At 35.1% G+C, this 19,159-nt stretch overlaps 1 protein-coding gene across 2 annotated transcripts in view; it reads right to left on the bottom strand.

Annotated features, from left to right (window-relative positions):
- The window catches only part of PKN2 (protein kinase N2), a 108,927-nt gene that overhangs the window by 18,427 nt on the left and 71,341 nt on the right, over nucleotides 1–19,159 (bottom strand). For both annotated transcript variants that reach the window (XM_081146207.1, XM_081146208.1), the window contains exons 7-8: nucleotides 8,917–9,102; nucleotides 7,275–7,384 (exon numbers count right to left, since the gene is read on the bottom strand). In XM_081146207.1, coding sequence (XP_081002333.1) covers nucleotides 7,275–7,384; nucleotides 8,917–9,102 — 296 coding nt within the window. The remainder of the gene's footprint in view (nucleotides 1–7,274; nucleotides 7,385–8,916; nucleotides 9,103–19,159) is intronic.

Genomic DNA, 19,159 nt, shown 5'->3' with positions numbered 1-19,159 from the left:
TTTAAAAAACCCAGTACACATCTAGCATAGAAAGAACTGAAGCACAAAGAAGGCGGAGGTTCTCAAACTGTTCTTGAGGAACTCTAGGACACGGTGACTTCTGCAAGAACATGAGTCAGCATTTACTACATAACCGCATGTAGTACAAGGTATTAATCTAGGTGCTTTGTGTAGTTATCTCATTTAGGGAAATAAGATTTGGTGAAAGTTTAGCATATTGAATTTAAGATTTCAGAACAACTGATTGCTAAAATGACAAGAAGTAAAAGTATACTGGGTTTGAAGTGTTCAAAAAAATTTGAAATAATAGGTTAAATAGGTGTTTAGATATACAGATTTTTTTTTTTTTTTAAATCCCCCATAATGATGACAAATGTTAAAGATCCAAAGTCATTAAGAAATACTGGAGAGTGTCCAATGATCAAGTGACAGAGAAAAAACAGTAGACAATTATACATATGTAGTTCATTGTCTCAGAGGACTCATATAGGCTCAAAGGAGGATATGACATGTCAGTTGATAGTAAAATCTGGAATCAGCAAGAGAGGTAAAGAGTGTAAATGTTATTATAGCTCCACTGTAAGTTAAAAAACCGCATTTCAGATTAAACAATATGCTCAAAGTCAGACAGCTCACACATGGAGGAAATTTAAATGTCTCTGTATTCCTGTGCTATGACTTGTTTTATGTTAGGATGCTTTACCCCCATTCAGAAGGTGTTGCATGCATTTTTAACCCTTGATAGGGAGGAAAGCACCTTTCTCACTGCCATAGTTTCTATGAGGAATCATTTTCACTTTCCCCCTAATATCTAGGTTTCTATCTCGCCCTTCTTACTCATGCCCCATCGGGAGTGATCTGACAGAAGACTTTCCTCCTCTGCCCTCAAGAAGCAGGCTGTTAAATGAAAGCACACAGTGTGTTCTCCCCCATGCCTTAAGTTTTACATGGGTCAGGGCCCACGCTGCTGCACACCCAGCCACACTCTCACATGTCAGCTTGTGTTTCAGTAATGCTGTGAGTGGTGTAAGAGAGTTAAATTTTAACCTTCTTTAATGTAGTATAAATAGATAATTTCTGAAAATTTGAAACCAGTAAATAGTAAGAATCCCTTGAGTTCTGCAGGACACAATCTTGTCCTCTACCCTACCCCGCAGCCTCCCGGCCGCTGTCCTACCGATGACGCAATCTTCCTAGTCTCAGCGGCCTGCATCCCTCTCTCTGGCCATCACCCAGCGTTCTGGCTCACTCCCTCGGGTACCTCAACATCCACCGGCCCTTCAGCCTCACTGTTATTTCCAATCTGAAAATCCTACAACCTTCCCACTGGCTCTCATTCTCTGCATGTCCTCTCTTCCTCCTTTGCCACTTATCAGTGAACATTCTCTATTACTCTGCTCTTAACAGCAATGATTCTTGCTAAAATTTTCTAAGTTTCAGTTCTAAGGACAGGGCCCATCCCAGTTTCTAATATTAATAAAGATTGTTCTCTTTTACAGTAGTAAGGTTAATCAAAATAAAATATGAAAGGGGAAAGGTTAGATATATGGGCTTAGTATAGCCTCTTGCCTTTTATTTCAAACTCTCATGGGATAATTAAACTTTCTATAACAGGAGAGCTAGGGGAATTCAGGAAAAGAAATTATATAGTTATTGTTAAAGACCAAATTTTATAAGAAAATATAAATAGGGTAACCAGATAAGAGAAAGAACACACAATAGTCAGTAGACTTCATTAAGAATCCTGGATTATACGTCAGGCCAAGGATTACCAACCCTTTTCATCTCATGGCACATATAAACTAATTATTAAAATTCTGTGGCACACCAAAAAATATATTTTTTGCTGATCTGACAAAAAAATTAGGCATCATTTTTATTCATTCACACTGGATGGCTATCGCTGTGTCGGCTGTTGACATTTTGTTGTTTGACAATCTAAGGGAAGAGAGGTCAGTGCTCCCTGGTCAGGTATCGCATGTTTTAAAAATTCTTGCGGCACACCAGTTGAAAATCGCTGCCTTAGGCTTATTATTTAATCCCTAGAATAGAATTTCCTTATTAATTTGTAAAATGAGGGGGCTGGATTACACCAGCAATTTTCAAACCTTTTCCCCCACTAAATGGCAAATTCCAAATGACATTTTACCCAGAATGTGAATTTTAAAAAGTCTCCATGCTGTCTTCTGAAGCAATTCTGCAGAGCCCTGAGCTCCCAGAAACATAATTTGAACTTTTCTAGATCATTCTAGACCTATATCATTTGTAGAATACCTCAGAACTCTAAAAAGACCTGTGAAGAATCTTTGTATTTTGGAAAGGCCAGAACCAGTACAGACAACTTAGTTCCCAGAATGCTGCAGAAAAGAAACTTGACATTTGAGGCAAAATGCTGGACATGAACACGTCAGATGGTTTAAAATAAAATTTTCTATAAATGTATGTATAAATATTTTCTATAAATAAATAGTCCATAAATGTAAGAGACAAAAGAGTAGAAAGTACTATGTAAACAGAAAGAATTAGCACAATAAGGAATATAGTTTCTGCCAAAGAAGTTTAAAATCAAATTAGAGACTAGTAAAATGCATATCAGGAATCTAAAAGGTCTAGTTAGCCTGAGGGATGAATAGCTTTACTTAGTGTCTTCAAAGTTACAAAGGGAGGATTCATCCAAAGTGGGGAAGAATGCAGCAAAAAACTGTACTTGGAGATTACAACTGCAAGTGAAGAACAACCAATCAACAGTTATCCAGCTTTCTAGTTCTCTAACATTGTAGTTTGTGTAATTTTAAACTATTTTCTCTCTTCTAGGTTTTCATCATCTTCTGCTGTTTCTTTCTCTGTGCCGGTGTTATCTTTCTATCTCATTCAAGTTACCGCAGACTGAAAGAGCATCCATTTAGGACACTGAAAGTCTAGTACTAGCTCTGAAATTTATTAAGATGTAACTACTCTGGTTCTCAGATTCCTTAACTATAAAATGATCGCAAGACATTTAACTACTTTTAAGTTCTATTTTAAATATATGACTGTAACACAATAACCTGGCTACAAGTGAAATCTAACCAGCCATTTTCCCCTCTAACGATAATTATCTTTCTTAAGTTTCATTTTGACCATATCGGTCATGAAAAATCCTATAATTACTTTAAATAGGCTCTGAAATGAAAGAAATGACATTCGACCAATTAATTTATTAATTTCCCATTACGTAACATATTCTTCTATTATACTCAAATTTATAGCCACACGTCAAAGCCTAGGGCTAAAAGAAAGAACTAAACCATTGAGTGGCTAAAATGTGCCAGGCAATGCAAAGCATTTCATATACAATACCTCAGTTTGTCTTTCTTTGATATTTATATTTTATCTCCATTTTAGAGATGGTGAAACAAATGCCCAGTAATAAGGTTATGTAACTTGTCTACTATGAAATAGTTCGTAAGAAGCAGATGGACAATGAACCCAGTCTCTCTGGCCTCAAAGCCAACCTTATAGCAAACCTGCTACATTAAAAATGAATGGAAACTGAAAGAAACATTTTATGGTCATAAATATGTATTCACATAGTTTAGAAAGAATTTGCAAATATAACAAGACATGAAGACTGTATCTATACACACTGACAACCTTAATTGTATTTCTCTCTCTGGTGGGCTTGACTGAATTATATTGGTCTAACTACTCGAATAGCTAATTTATAGTATGTAAAATGCTATTTCTCCTCCTGCCCTAAAAGAGAAAATATCAGGATTGAAAAAATTTCTTAGAAGTGTAACCTTTGTGATACAACAATTCCCTTAAAATCTCTCTTATATATTGCTCACTCAACTTTATTGAGAGAATTTACTATTTTCTATAGCAGCTCATTTCTTTTTTAACAGTATTATTCTTTGTACTGAAATGAAATCTGCCATCCATTGACTTTTGCTTTGCTCTCCACAGCCACAAAGTATACTGTCAATCCAAGGACGGAACATTACTACAGTTTACCACTTGCCCCTACTCCAAGCATTTGGCAAACACTGCTACTTGATCAGTATAATTTTCTCTGAAAACCAGAACGCATCCAGTAAATCTTAATGAGCTCCAGAAAATCACTACCAACTGATTAGAGCTGACACACACAAACTGAAATCTCTTGCTATCCTTAGTCTAATTCTTTTTGCACATTCCTTTTAACTTTAAAGATAGTTATCAAGTCTTCGTTAAATCTCTTCTTTAGTAGACTTAAAATCCCATTTTCCTTCAGTTCCATATGTAATAGGATTTTCATCATTCTAGCATTCCTCACTGAATAACCTTTTATAATACTTAATCTGATCTGAAGTATGATCTGATCCAACTCAAAGTTTGTTTTTCTCTTTAGCAAACTTTCTTTCTCATCCTAACCTTGGAATACTGCTTATGATTTGGTAGTTAGACCTTTGTTTTCCTACTTATAAACTCTTTCCCATTATGGTTAACTGTTTTTATTAGCTTCTATAGTATATGATACTTATTTTTATCAGATCATTTATCACAGGTAATTCAGATGTTGTCAACTGTCCTATTAAAAGCCCTTCAATTGTCTCCCAATATATAGCCTATAAAGGCCCTAGCAATCTGGCACCTACCTATATACTTGCTATTTTACTTCACACTAATCTGTCTCATGATTTTTATTCTTACATCAAGTTCTCTACTACCTTTCAGGGGCGGGGATGTATGCTTTGTATCCTCTATTGGGAACACTCTCCCTGGATCTTTGCAAGTCTGGCAACTTTTCACTCATCAGGTCTTAGGTTAAATGTAGCCTCCTCAAAGAGACTTTCCCCAATTACTCTATTTAAAGTAGCCCACCTCCAATTTAATTACACCACCCCATTTACTCTCTTCATTGCACTTGTAGATTTTTAAAAAAACTTGTTTACTATTTATCTTCATTCATTAGAATGTAAGGTCCATAAATACAGAGAACTGAACTATTTTGATCAATTATCACCAGCATCTAGAATGATGCTTGACCTAGAACAAAAAAATCAGTGATTATTAAGCTTAAAAGTTCCATTAGAGCAATGAGTATATAGTATCTGTGTAAACTAGAACTAGTAAAATTCCTGCTGCATGTAAGATGTTCAATAAATATTTGTGAAATAAATGGAGTGATCTTAACCACTTCACATTCACTGTGACCTCTAATCAGATGATTTCCAAATCCACTTACCCAGCCCTGACCTGCAGTTCCACATCTTTAGTTATATAGAACCCATATCTCTATATACCTATAGAACTAGGTATCCAGATCCCATCCCCCTCCAATATTGATCTTTTCTAACTTCTGTGGCATCATTTTCTTTGAAAATTATATATTCCATTCTCTGTACTCATATCCTATTAGTTACTAAGTCATACTAATTTTTCTTTCATTTCCTACTGTAACTCTTTCTATTCCTACTGCCACATTTTACTTCAAGGTCTTACCATCTTACAGTTGTAGCACTAAAAAAGCCTCATGATTTATATGACTTTAGTCTCTCCTCTTTCAAATTCATTCTTCATACAAATCTGAAGACCAATTTTTCTGTTACGTATCTTCTGTACCAATCAGTATAAACAATTTAGCCTAGCGTTCAAAGTCCTCAACATCGTCAATATCATTTTAACTGAAATCATCAAAATAAAGGTATATTTGGGAAATGAGATGGTATATTCTCATACACAGTTTCATATGTAATAGTAAAAAGTCTGCAACTATTCAGATATATACTGAAAAGCCACTGAAGTGTAAGTTTCTTAAGGGAACCTTGAGAGGCTGTGTTTATATTGTTTGCGGCTCATATACCACCTGGAAGTGCCTGGAATACAGTAAGTATCAATGAATATTTGTTAACTAAATGCATAAATAATTATACATTTTTAATGAATAAATGAATGATTCTTAGCCAGAGAATGAATGCCAAGATAAAAGTAGTATTCTCTGAAAGATCAGTCTGGTTCTCAGTCACATGGGGATTACTCAGTAAATTACTTCAGTATAAAATAGTCAACATTATTCGAGTTCTTACCACTAGTCTAAAGTTTTTATATGGGTTTAATCATCACACACCTCAGTGAGATAGATGCTATTAAAGATAAAGGAAACTGGTATACATAAAAGGTTAAGTGTATTGCTCAAGTACATAAACATTTAAGTGGCAGACACAGTATTGGAACCAAGAAAAGCGATGATGAGGGCCTAATTAGGATGCTGGCTGTGAGGAAAAAAAAATTATAAATTGGAAAAATATTTTAAAAGTAGAGGCTACAGCAGTAACTGCCACCTCATATCATCATTAAGCATTATAAATCTGCTTTCATTAATATATGTAATTTTTAAACTGATGTATGTATCATCAACCTGAACACCAAATGATAATAAAGCTTAATATCTTTTTTATTTAGATAAATAAGTTTTAGTATTAGATAGGTTTTACTATTTTCTTCCCATACTCCAATGAATGTATTAGAATTTAAATAATAAAGCTATTAATCATCATAGATTTTATTTACTTATTGCTATTATTTTTTAATCTTCACCAGAAGATATTTTTAAAAAAATTGATTTTAGAGAGAGAGGAAGGGAGAGGGAAAGAAAGAAACATCGATGAGAAAGAGAAACATCGATCAGTTGCCTCCCAAATGTAACCAGACTGGGGATCAAACCCATAACCCTGGGTATGTGCCCTGACCAGGAATCAAACCCACAACCTTTTGGTGCAAGGGACGATGCTCCAACCAACTGAGCCACACCTGCCAGGGCTCATTATGGATTTAAATTTACTGTATGCCAAGTTAACCTCTATGGCTACAGATTGCATTCTAGCCATTCACATAATTTATGAAAGCCATGAGACACATGGAGTGCTGAATGACTAAGCTCATTTCAAATCCGGCTTTGATATATAACCTACAAATGGTGGGTCAGAAAAATCACCTTAGTGGTTAAAGAATGCATTATTAAAATAAAATATATTTCAATATTAGATCTCACCTGCTTGTCTATCTTTCAGGTTAATATAAACTACACATTTTCAAATCACTGCACAAATGAAAGCTACAGCAGCAATCTGATATTCACCTCTCTCTTAAGGTGGGTAGATTTCAGTATAATTCAATAGATGACAAATATAAAAAAAAACACAGGTTCTTCAATTCTGTTAAAAAGAAAACTTCTCAAAGTCTTATGAAACATAAATTTTACATTCAAAATGAATATAATGAAAATTCAAGTAAAAAGTTTCTCATCTTACCCTGTCTAGTTCCAGTGTAAACTTCTGGTCCCATGACTGATTGGAAATGGGTTTCCAGCTAGTTTGACCAACCACAGTATTATCTAGCTTCAAAACTGCGCACACATCATCTGTAATTAAAATTTATAAACTTGCTTAAATATTTTAAAAACTTTAAAATAAGAGCACCACAGTTTAACAGAATTAAAAGTCTTCCAATCCTTTGAAAATAAGGTTTTTCTTACTCAATACTGAAGCTTTTGAATCTTAAATAGCTAATTTTATATATACATACACTACCACTAGACACTCCCAAATTACCCTGTTTGGCAAAACCAAAAATATCAACTGCTATCTATTTTATTTATATTACAATGTAACTGAAAGGTCGAATAGGTGACCAGTAGCTGTTTGCCACAATATATGTGTATTTGTGTGTTTATAGAGTTAACCCTTGAACAATGTGGAGGTTAGGGGTGTTGAACCCCTGTGCAGTCAAAAATCCGCATAACTTTTGACTCCCCAAAAACTTAACTACTAATAGCCTACTGTTGACTGGAAGCCTTACCAATAACATAAGCAGTCAAGCAACACATATTCTGTGTTAAATATATTATGTACTGTATTCTTATGATAAAGCTAGAAAAAAATATTTAAAAACTGCAAGAGAAAGTACATTTACAGTATTGTACATATTTATTGAAGAGAATCTGCAGATAAGCAGACCTGTGTAGTTCAAATTTATGTTGTTCAAGGGTTAACTGTATATCAATAGCAATCACCCAGTTTTTCTCCCTCTATATTTGCTTATTTATAGTTTGTTACCTTAGACATTTCTTATTTTCACATTTTTCCTAAAGTCTCTCTCTACCTACAGGAAAGACATATTCACCTTTGTACTTTGTACTAGGTTGAAATGTCATGTGCCTTTCTCCCTAGTTATACATTTGTATCATTTTATAATTATACTTTGTTTTAATTTTTATTTATTGATCTTAGAGATAGAGAGAGGAAGGGAAGGAAGGAGAGATGGAGAGAAAGAAACATCGATTTATTGTTCCACTTATTTATGCATTCATTGGCTGATTCTTTTGTGTCCCGACCCGGGATAGAACCCGCAACCTTGCTGTATTGGGATGATGTTCTAGAGGCCTATAATTATACTTTAGAAAGTCTTCAAAATGCTTCATGAACCTGTTATATTTTACTCTTACTACCTTCACCTGCTCCCCCATTTCTATATACTACTGGGACAGTGGGCTACTATCTTAGTAAACATGTTTGGTCCAGTGGTTAGTTATCAAAGTTCAATGTTAGTTTAGAGGTGTCACTATATCATTAAAAGAATCAAGATGTGACAAGTCCCACAGCCTCTGTACACTTTTAGTTTGGTATAGAGAGTGATGCTTACTATTTCATTCCTACAAAAGAATTAATGCTATATGTCATTCAGTTTTCTAATATGTTTTCAATAAAGTAAATTTTGTTGCCTTTTTCATTTTCCTGTCATTATAGCTTTTAATATTTTAAAATTACAAAAATCATAATTTTGAAGTTTTTTGGTCCAACTTTGACTCTCCCCATTCTACTATCCCCGATGCTAAGTCCTTTGTATAAGCCCCTTAATTTGTTATATGATTTTTAAAAAATGTAGTTACTGAACTGGATAAGTCATCGGTTTTTAGGAGATTTCGACTACTTCCACTTTTACTTTTGCTTGTTCTGCTCATGAAAGATGATCTGGTTTCACATGGACTCCAACCAGGTAGTGCAACTGATGTTGCTTTTGACCGTCCAGGGACATTCTCTAGGATATCTTGACAGCCCATAAGACGAACTTCCAAAGTACCTGTTGGCATAAAAAAAAAAAAAAAAAAAATTAAGAAGATTAATTCTTAATATATATAACTATGTCTTTGTTTCCTATTTAGAAACCGGGGGGAGGAGGGTAGAGACATGCTAAAGTAGCAAAATCTCTTCTCCCAGAGGATCTGTAGGTAACATCATCTTTCCTATTTTAATTAGAGAAACCTATTAAAAATCTAAAGGCAACTATAAGAAAGTTTATAGAAAGAACAGCACCTCCCAATACTGTCTGTAGGGCATAAAACAGTTGCATAAACTTCCTGTATATCTGAAGACTCATTTCTATAATTACATGGAAGAATTAAAGAATTATGTGGATAGAACATGTGGGAGGGGAAACGTAAAGCTAAATAATATACCTATTAAAATAAACATACACAAACTAGAAATCTGACTAGGTGAATAATAGCTGTGTTTAATAGTTATGTAGTTAATACAGAAAAGGACTTTACAGGTTTCTTTCGCATAAATAAATGGATCTCCATTCTATATGAAGATGTAAAATAACATTATCTTTCCATTCTAATAGTTTAGTCAAATAATTATGGGTTGTAATTATCTAAGTACAAAGTAACTGCAATTTCCTTAGGCAAATAAATACTAACGGTGTTTAAAATGAAAATGAGGAACTGTGATTCAGGGTACCTGGAGATATGGCTTTGTCATCATTTGGGCTAGACTTAGAGTACTAAGACTTAAAAATGGTGCTTTAGTATCAGAATTTTAGATATCATACATAGCCTAGTACTTTAGAACGAGTATTTCCTGATAAAAGCTTTCCTATTAAACTTAAATGATTAAAACTTAATTTTATTTAAAGGTTTTAAATATCTAAAAGTAACCAAAGGGCTTTTAACAGAATAAAAAAGCCTGGATTTGTCTTCAACTCAAACAACTAACAAAATCAGACAAAATATTTGAAAAAAATGGTATTAAAATATTGGACGTCAGGCAATGAAGAACAGTGATCCCCAAGAGATGGGAAACAAAGGAGATGAACCCTAAGACTGATTCATCTTACTGCCTTGAGAATATCCAGGACAGTGCAGGGAGGGAGGATCTTGGGTGGAGCCAAGTGTACTACCCAATTAAGGTGACAGAACGGAGACTGAAATGACCAAGGCAACTAGAATTAAGAGAAGACAGCTGACCAGAGACAGAACTTCTTGGAATTATAGAGGGTCCTCTAATCAAGTCTTCAATATTGACCCAGTAGCAGAGAATTATCCTTAGACTAAACAATGCTCTAGCCCCACATAACAAATCTTAAAAGCAATCCCTAAAAGACCAAACTGTTTCCAAGTAATTTAACTGTGACCTAAAACAAAGCTCAAGAACATTTACAGAATTACACAAATATCCAGCACCCAACAAACTAAAATTCAAAATGTCTGGCATCTAATCAGAGATTACCAACTGTATTTGTTTTCTAAGGCTGCATTTTCAATGACCACAAACCTAGTTTGAAACAATACGAATTTATTATTTCACAGTTCTGTGGGTCAGAGTCTGGGTGGGCTGGTCTGCACTCTCTGCTAAAGATCTCAAAAGGCTGAAACCATCATGTCCACCAGGAAAAGCTCTTACCTGGAAGTTCTGAAGAAAAATCAGCTTCCAAGCTCATTCAGGTTGTTGGCAGAATCCAGTTTCTTGCAGCCATAGGACTGGGGACACTACTTTCTTTCTGGTTAACAGCTAGGGAATGCTTTCTAGTTCTAATGGCCACCTGCATTCCTCCTCATGTGGCTCCCTTCACTTTCGAGCCAGCAGTGGCATATAAAATCCTTTTCATGATTCAGATTTATCTGATTTCCCCTCTGCCACGAGTGTCTGAAAATTCTCTGCTTTTAAGGAGCTCATGTGATATCTGAGGCCTACCCAGATAACTGCCCTGTACTTTAACTCAAAGTCAACTGATTAGTAGTAACCTTAATCACATAAGTGAAATACCCTTTGCCATATATTATCACAGAAGTGATGTCCCATTATATTCACAGGGGAGGTGTTCAGGGGTCATTCTTAAAGTTCTGCCTATCACACCAGGAAAGCAAATAATTAGAAAACTAGGAACCATAATTTAAAAAAATCAAATGAAAAACATAACCCCAAAATGACATGTTAGAATTAGCAGATACAGACATTCACACAGTTATTATAACTATATCCCATCTATTCAAAAAGTTGAACAGAGACAGAAAAAAATCAAAAAGACCCAAAACAAATTTCTAGAGATGAAAACCATAATGTCTGAGATTTAAAGGAAAAAACACTGGATGGGATCAGTAGCAGATTATACATTGCAAAAGGAAAGACTAGTGAGCTTGAAGCTATAGTAATGGAAATGATAAAATATAGGAGACAGAAAGACTTGGAAATAAAACCAATAACTGCATATGTCAACTGTGAGTTTAACTTCAGTGGCCTAATATATGTACAACAAGTGCCTGATGAAGAGCAAAGAGAAGAAAAGACAGAAAGCATATTGGATGTTATTAATAGCTTTATTTGAAAAAGTACAAAATAAAAATAACCCAAAAATATCAATTGCAAGTAAATGGATAAGCAAATTTTGGTATATTTACACAACTGAATACTAATAATAAATAGAAAGAAACTACTGATACACAAACATAGATGAAAATCAAAATAATTGTTCAGCGTGACAAAGAATAATTACCCCCTAGCAAAGAAACGGTATATACTGTGACTCCTTTGATATAAAATTCTACAAAATGCAAACTAACATCTAGGACAGAAAACAGATCAGTGATTGCCTGGGGACAGTTGTAGGGAAGGAGAGCATGAGAAGAGCAGCAAAGATGGGTTAGACAGAAGCAAATGAGGACACTTTTGGGGATGACGGATATAGTAATTATCTTGATTGTGGTGGTGGTTTCACAACTTTAAATGTGATAAAACTTCTAAAATTATAGCTTTAAATATGTGTAGTTTATTGTATGTCAATTATACCTCAATAAAACTGTTCTAATAACTGAACATTGATGATTGTAGCATAACTATGTATCTTTACTAAGAATCAGAAAATTGTATACTTAAAACGGGTGAATTCTATGGTATGTAAAAATTATGTTTCAATAAAGCTGCTAAAAGTGGGATGGAAGAAGCTCCAATCCTATGTTTGGTTAGGCTATGCAAATCTTACCTAACTGTAAAGTGTTAAGGCAGATTAAGTATAATGGTTTCCATTTTAATTTTAGTTCAAAAGAAACAACTTGTATTTGTATGTTTTATTTGCTCTTTTGTTGTTAAACTGGCAAACTTAGCTCATTTTCAGGGTAAATGCTCAGCTGTAAAAGTAATCCTGGGGAAAATGAAAACATCTGGTTACTACCTCAAACCCTGGTAGCTTATTAAATATTTTAGTAATTTCAGTATTAGGAGATAACAATGCTCAACACCTGCTTTCATTTAGAAAAAAATATCTGGAGGGATTTAAGATCTTTATTAAGCATCTAGAAGTTTCTTCCTTTTATGAGGTAATACAATTGCAATTTCATATGACCATATTAGAAATAGCTTAAAATTACATTTTTTACTTTTATAACCACAATATAAAAATTTTTAAAACAAGCAAATTCAAGAAGTAAATGTTTATTTTCATAAGCAGTACCTATGAATTCCATTAGAACAAGTAAATGCATTTTCATTTCTTTTAATTTTCTGGAAAAACTACTTTATATAAAATTACACTTTACTAAATTCAGCATTTAATCTTGGTAAAAGTGAGTAGCATTGTTTAATTCTGAGGAAATCTTCTTTTATAAAAACTATTTAATGTCTCAAAATGTGGATCTAAAAGATTCAATTATTACATACATTATATGAAAGTAGCAACGAATATGTAAATTTCAGTATTATAATCATATAACCACAAAATAAACCTGAGTACAAATGAGACAAACCATAAATAGTAGCATTCACTGAAAAACTCAGGATAGTAAATGTTCTTACTGCTTATCCATGCTAATCCTTCATCATGTCTACTCCTTAATTAATACCAATACTATTTCTACTCCTAATTACCCTGTATTTCGTTTCAGGTCCAGTAAGAACTTAAAGGAATTTTTTTTAAAACCAAAATTTCTTAAGAATTAAGATATTTCTTTTTAGATTGGTGATTTACATCACTTTGAGTAAAGTACACTAAGGGAATAAAGAAAAGAAATTGAAAAGAGGTTAAAGAATTGGGGAGGGGAGCCAACCAGAACAGAAAAGGGAAAAAAAGTTCCAGCCACACCCACAGATTTTCTAAAACATGGCTTTATTACTTTTCTAGAAATATTAATTTTCAAATATTTGAAAGCCATATTTCAATCTTTCAGAAGTTTTTGAATATTAATATGTTCAGTGCTGAACCATAAGATGGTGAAACTTAGAGATTAAGTATAGTCCCTGCCTTATTATTGTGAAATATTTACCAAGTACAGGAGTGCTCCCTTATCCATAGTTTCGCTTTCCAGTTTGTTATCCATGGTCAACCTAGGTCTGAATATATTAAATAAAGAATTCCAGGCATAAACAACTCTTAAGATTTAAATTGTGCGCTGTTCTGAGTCAGATGATGAAATCTCTCACTATTCTGCTCCTTCTTGCCTGGGACATGAATCATCCCTTTGTCCAGTGTATCCATGATGTATAAGCTACCCATCCCTTAGCCACTTTGCAGCTATCTTGGTTATCAGATCTATTTGTCATGGTATCATAGTGCTTTTGTCCAAGTAACCCTTATATTACTTAATGGCCCCAAAGAACAAGAGTAGAGATGCTGGAAATTCAGATATGCCAAAGAGAAGTCATAAAGTGCGTCAAGTGAGAAAGTGAAAGTTTTTGACTCAATAAGAAAAAAAAATTTTACATTGAGGTTGCTAAGATCTACTTTAAAAACAAATCTTCTGTGACATTGTGAAGAAAAAAAGAAATTCTTGCTAGTTTAGCTGTAACACCTCAAACTGCAGAAGTTAGCGCCACAGTGCATGATAAGTGCTTGGATATGATGGAAAAGCCATTAAATTTGTGGGTGGAAGACATGAATAGAAAACATGTTTCAATTGACAGCAGAATGTTGCACCACAAAGTATTGAGCATACATGAAGACTTCAGGAAGGGATCCCCTGAAATGAGTGACACTAAGGCATTTATTGCCAAGTAGGGGATGGTTATACACATTCAGGAACAGGTCTGGCATTTTATTATCTAACATCATCACAAGAAGAAAGGTGAGAGAGACCATTCACAAAACTTTTATTACATTGTTATTATAACTATTCTATTTTAATATCACTATTGTTAATCTCTTACTGTGCCTAATTTATAAATTATACTTTATCACAGGTATGTATGTATAGGAAAAACAGTATATATGGGGTTCAGTTCTATCTGTGGATTCAGATATCCACTGGGGGTCTTGGAAGTATCCCCCTCAGATAAGAAGGGACTACTGTATCTGCTGCATGTACAGGGTGGGGCAAAAACAGGTTTACAGTTGTGTGTAAGTGAAGCAGAGAGTTTATTTTTGTATTATTAATTATTGTATTATTTTCCATACAAACTGTAAATCTCCTTTTGCCCCACCCTGTATAAAGTGTCCTGTGCTAGGGGCTTGGATTACATGTAGGCAGATTATAGGTCTTTATTCTTCATAGGTCTATATACCAGTTTTGATTTTAAAAAATACAATAAAAAGATGGATAATAAGGCAAAGGCATTAAACAGGCACTGTGCACAAACTAGTTTTATTGTGACCGAAGTTTCATGGTAGGAGTTATAGAAGATGTAGCTAGAAAGATAAAACACTTTAGCAATAAATATTTAAAACATTTTAAATAAAATGGAGGTTTTACACAAGAGATTCCCAAGCTTTCTCAATTCCTGGTAACCTAATGTCTCAAGTTTTTCACTGTGCTCCTGAAAGATTCACCTAGATACAGTTCTACTTCATAGAATATTGTAACAAATTAATAACTAAATAAAAAATAATACACATAGCTTGGGGAAAAAAAAGTAACCTTATTTCATCCTTAAATAACCATGATTACTTCTTAATGGAATGTGTGCATCTGTTGGGCAATGTACACCCACTCAAACTTTGGAATTGGATTGAAAACTGCCAACTTTGCCATTTTAATCTTTGGGTTCATCTTGTTTGGTACTCTCTGCACTTCCTGGGCTTGTAGATATATTTTCTTTGCCAGGTTGGGCAAGTGTCCTGTCATTAATTCTTCAAATAGGTTTCCAATTCCTTGCTCTCCATCTCCTCCTTCTGGTATCCCTTTGATGCGAATGTTGGTACACTTGATGTTGTCCCAGAGGCCCCTTAAACTATCCTCATTTTTTAAAAAATCTTTTTTCCTTTTGTGTTTTGATTGGTTGTTTTATGCTACCTTCTCTTCCAAATTGCTGATTTGATCCTCTGCTTCATCTAAGCTTACTGTTAATTCCCTCTGAAGTATTCATTTCAGTTACTGTATTCTTCATTCCTGACCGTTCTTTTTATGTTTCCATTCTCCATCTTTATGATTCCCATCTCTTTGTTGAAGTTCTCACGGAGATCACTAAACATCCTTATAACCAGTGTTTTGAACTCTAGAACTGGTAAATTGCTTGTCTCCACTTCATTTCTTCTTTTGGAATTTTATTCTGTTCTTTCATTTGGGACATGTTTCTTTATCTCTTCATTTTGGCTGCCCCCCTGTGCCTGCTTCTATGTATTAGGTTAAGTTGCTACATCTCCTGGTCTTGGGAGAGTGGCCTTATGCAGTGTCCTGTGGGGACCAGTGGAACAGTCTCTCTGATCACTTGAGTCAGGTGCTCCAGGAGTGTCCCTCGTGTGGATTGTAAATTGTGTGTGCTCTCCTACTGCAGTTGAGCCTTGACTGCTGTTGGCATATCAATAGGAGGGACTGACCCTCAGGTGGTTGGTTGTGAGGAGTGACTACAGTGGAGGAGCTGTTGTGCAGCGGCTGATCTCACAAACAGGGTTCGCTTTAGCAGGGTTCTGGTGCCTGTTGAGTATGCCCTTTGGGTGAGGCATTTGTGGAAGTGGTTGGGTTGTGCTCTGAAGCTGGCCACTGGGGTATGTTGGTTTTGGGGCCTCATGAAAGGAACTCTGTTGCAGGCCAAGGTCAGCCACTGCTTTTGCTCTGCGTGGAGCCAGTTGGTATGAGCTACAAAGTGATCTGCAAATGGTTGCCAATTGTGCAGGGCTTGGAGGTACCCAGGAGAGGCTAAGCTGTGAAGTGAGACTGACTGCTGTTAGTACCAAGTTTGGGGCTGCTGAGCAAGAGGTACAGAGTATACCGGGGCCAGATGCTGAATGTTTGGCATTTGTGAAACTCTGAGAGATTTTAGGAAAGTCTGCAACATGAGCCAAGAGAGGCCATTTGTATGGAAAAGCCACTGGAAGAGGCTTGGGTGGGCCAGCAAGTTGGATTAGGGAGGGTTTCATGGAATCACCAGGACAGAGAGAATGGTGCTAGCTAGGCTGATGGACACTCAGATATTGCTCTCACCTGAGCATGCAGGGTTCGGTGGGGGGAGTGCTCAACAAAGGAACAATGGCTTCTGATAGTACTTCTGTCTAGCAGAAAACTGCCCTTCTAGCCCTTACCCTGAAGCCAGATAAATCAGCTCCTCTCTTATGTTCCTGGCACCTTTGAGCTGCTGCCCCAGTGTTGGAGCTTACAGTGAGTGAGTCAGTCAGCAAATAAGCCCATGCACAAGCCCTTTAAGAATGCTTGGTACTCCAGCAGCCCTCCATCTCACTAAGCCACAATCTCCTGTGGTTTTCACAGCCAGAAGTTACGGGGACTTCTCTTCCCACCATTGGAACTCTGGGCTGGGGAGCCTGGTATGAGACTGGGAACTCTCACTCCTCAAGGGGCACCTCCACAGCAAAGATATCCCTCCTGATTTTTAAATGCTACATACAATTGTAAGATCAGCCCTTTCTGGGTGTGTCTGCCCCTCCTACCAGTTTCAATGTGGTTTTTTCTATGTATTCTTACAGAACTTCTGTTGAGCTAGACTGCAGGTGGTTATCAATGATGGGCTACTCTGTAGTTCAGTTGTAATTTTAATGTGATTATGGGAGGAAGTGAGCTCAGTATTTCCCTATTCCTCTGCCTTAAACTAGTTAACTCATTATAATATTCATAATATGCACTTTTTAAAAAAAACAACTATGAGGTAAGCATAAAAATAAGGAAGTATGGGTGGTCCACAAGATAAGCAGAAATTAACTGCAACTGTCCCTCAGGAAGCTAAGACATTGGATTTATTAGACAAAGACTTTATATCAGCTGTCTTACAGATAGCCAAAGACCTAAAAAAAAAAAACAAAAAAAAAAACCAAAGGAAAAAAAGAAGAATGATGTTCCAACAAATAATGTTAATAAATATGTAGAATTTATAAGTAAGACCCAGATAGAAATTCTGGAGCTGAAAGTACAATAACTGAAATTTTAAAAGCTTACTAGGGAGCCCTAGGTGGTGCGGTTCAATGGTTAAGAGCTTTGACCTGTGCACTGAAGAGCTGTGGGTTTGATTCCTGGTCAAGGACACATACCTGGGTTGCAGGTTAAATCCCCAACCCTATGAGAAGCAACCAATGTGTTTCTCTCACATCAATGTTTCTCTCCCATCCCCCGCTTCCACTCTCTTAAAAAAAAAAAAAAAAAAATCAATGGAAAAAATATCCTCGGGTAAGGATTAACAACAACAACAAAAAAGTTTACTAGAGAGGTTCAACAACAGATTTGAGCAGGCAGAAGAATCAGCAAACTTTAAGATGGGTAACTTGAAAGCATCCAGTCTTAGGAGCAGAAAGGAAAAAAAATGAAAGTAAACAAAATTCTACAGTATTAAAGCAGCTGGGGTCTGAGGGACATTACATGAAGAGAAACATTGATAACAATTACAGCTGACTTCTCATAATAGAAATATGGAAGCCAGAATTAAATCACATTTTCAAAGAAAAATCAAAAAATCACATTTTGAAATAAAAACACATTTCTATATCCACTGATAATAATACAGGAAAAAAAGTGAAAGAATCAGATGCTAGCACATCTTCATACAATAAATACTAAAAGAAAGTTTATGGGCTAAAGGGAAATTATAACAGAAAATCTCAAGTACAACAGAAGAAAAGAATAAAGGGGTCACTAAATAATAAAGGCAATGTTTTGTTTTGTTTTCTAAGAAAAAATACTGAAAAAAGTAAACTATGTCCTTATTCTTAGCTCTTTAAAGTAAAACCAATGCTCAAGGATGTAGACTATTAAGGCATATGTGTAAGAAAAATGTATTACAACAAGAACACAAAAGGGTGGCATGGATTTGCAAATATTTCTTCATAAAATTCTTAAACTGATTTGGAGGTAAGAGAGTATGTTGTAATCACAGATGATATTAAGTTCAATATGCATATCTAAATCTCTAAATCAAGCAATAAACACATACACACACACACAAAAGCATAACTAAAAGACTATATGAGAGATGAAATAGAATCACAGTTGTATTTGTTTCAATAGCAACTACAAAGGTCAAGAAAGAATAAACACAGAAAAAAGAGCATGTGCTATTCAAACATCAAGACTGTAGAACTAAATCAAAATAAGAGTAAAAGGAAGGTTTATAAAGGGTACACTGAACCTTCTGGGGGTTGTTACGTTGAAAGCTTTCAAACTGTACACATCAAATATGTGCAGTTTATGTATACAGTTGGCTCTGCACCTGGAGCTTTTATGCAAATACTACACCATTTTATTTAAGGGACTTGAACATCTGCAGGTTTCTGGTATCTGCAGTGTGTCTTAGAACCAATCACCAATCTCCCATGGAAAAGAGGGACAACTATGTAACTAAAGATGTTTAAAATACATAGATAGATAGATAGTATACTAATAACTTCAATTATATTTTCAGGGTAGATAAAAAGAAGAGTCACCTATTTGATATATATAAAACATTTCACTTTAAATAAAAAAGCAAACAGGTTGAAAATAAAAGTGGAAAAT

The sequence above is a fragment of the Miniopterus schreibersii genome, assembly GCF_964146895.1.
Source record: "Miniopterus schreibersii genome assembly, chromosome: 8".
NCBI lineage: Eukaryota > Metazoa > Chordata > Mammalia > Chiroptera > Miniopteridae > Miniopterus > Miniopterus schreibersii.
The sequence above is the reverse complement of the archived record's forward strand: the minus strand, read 5'-3'. Positions and strand labels throughout refer to the sequence as shown.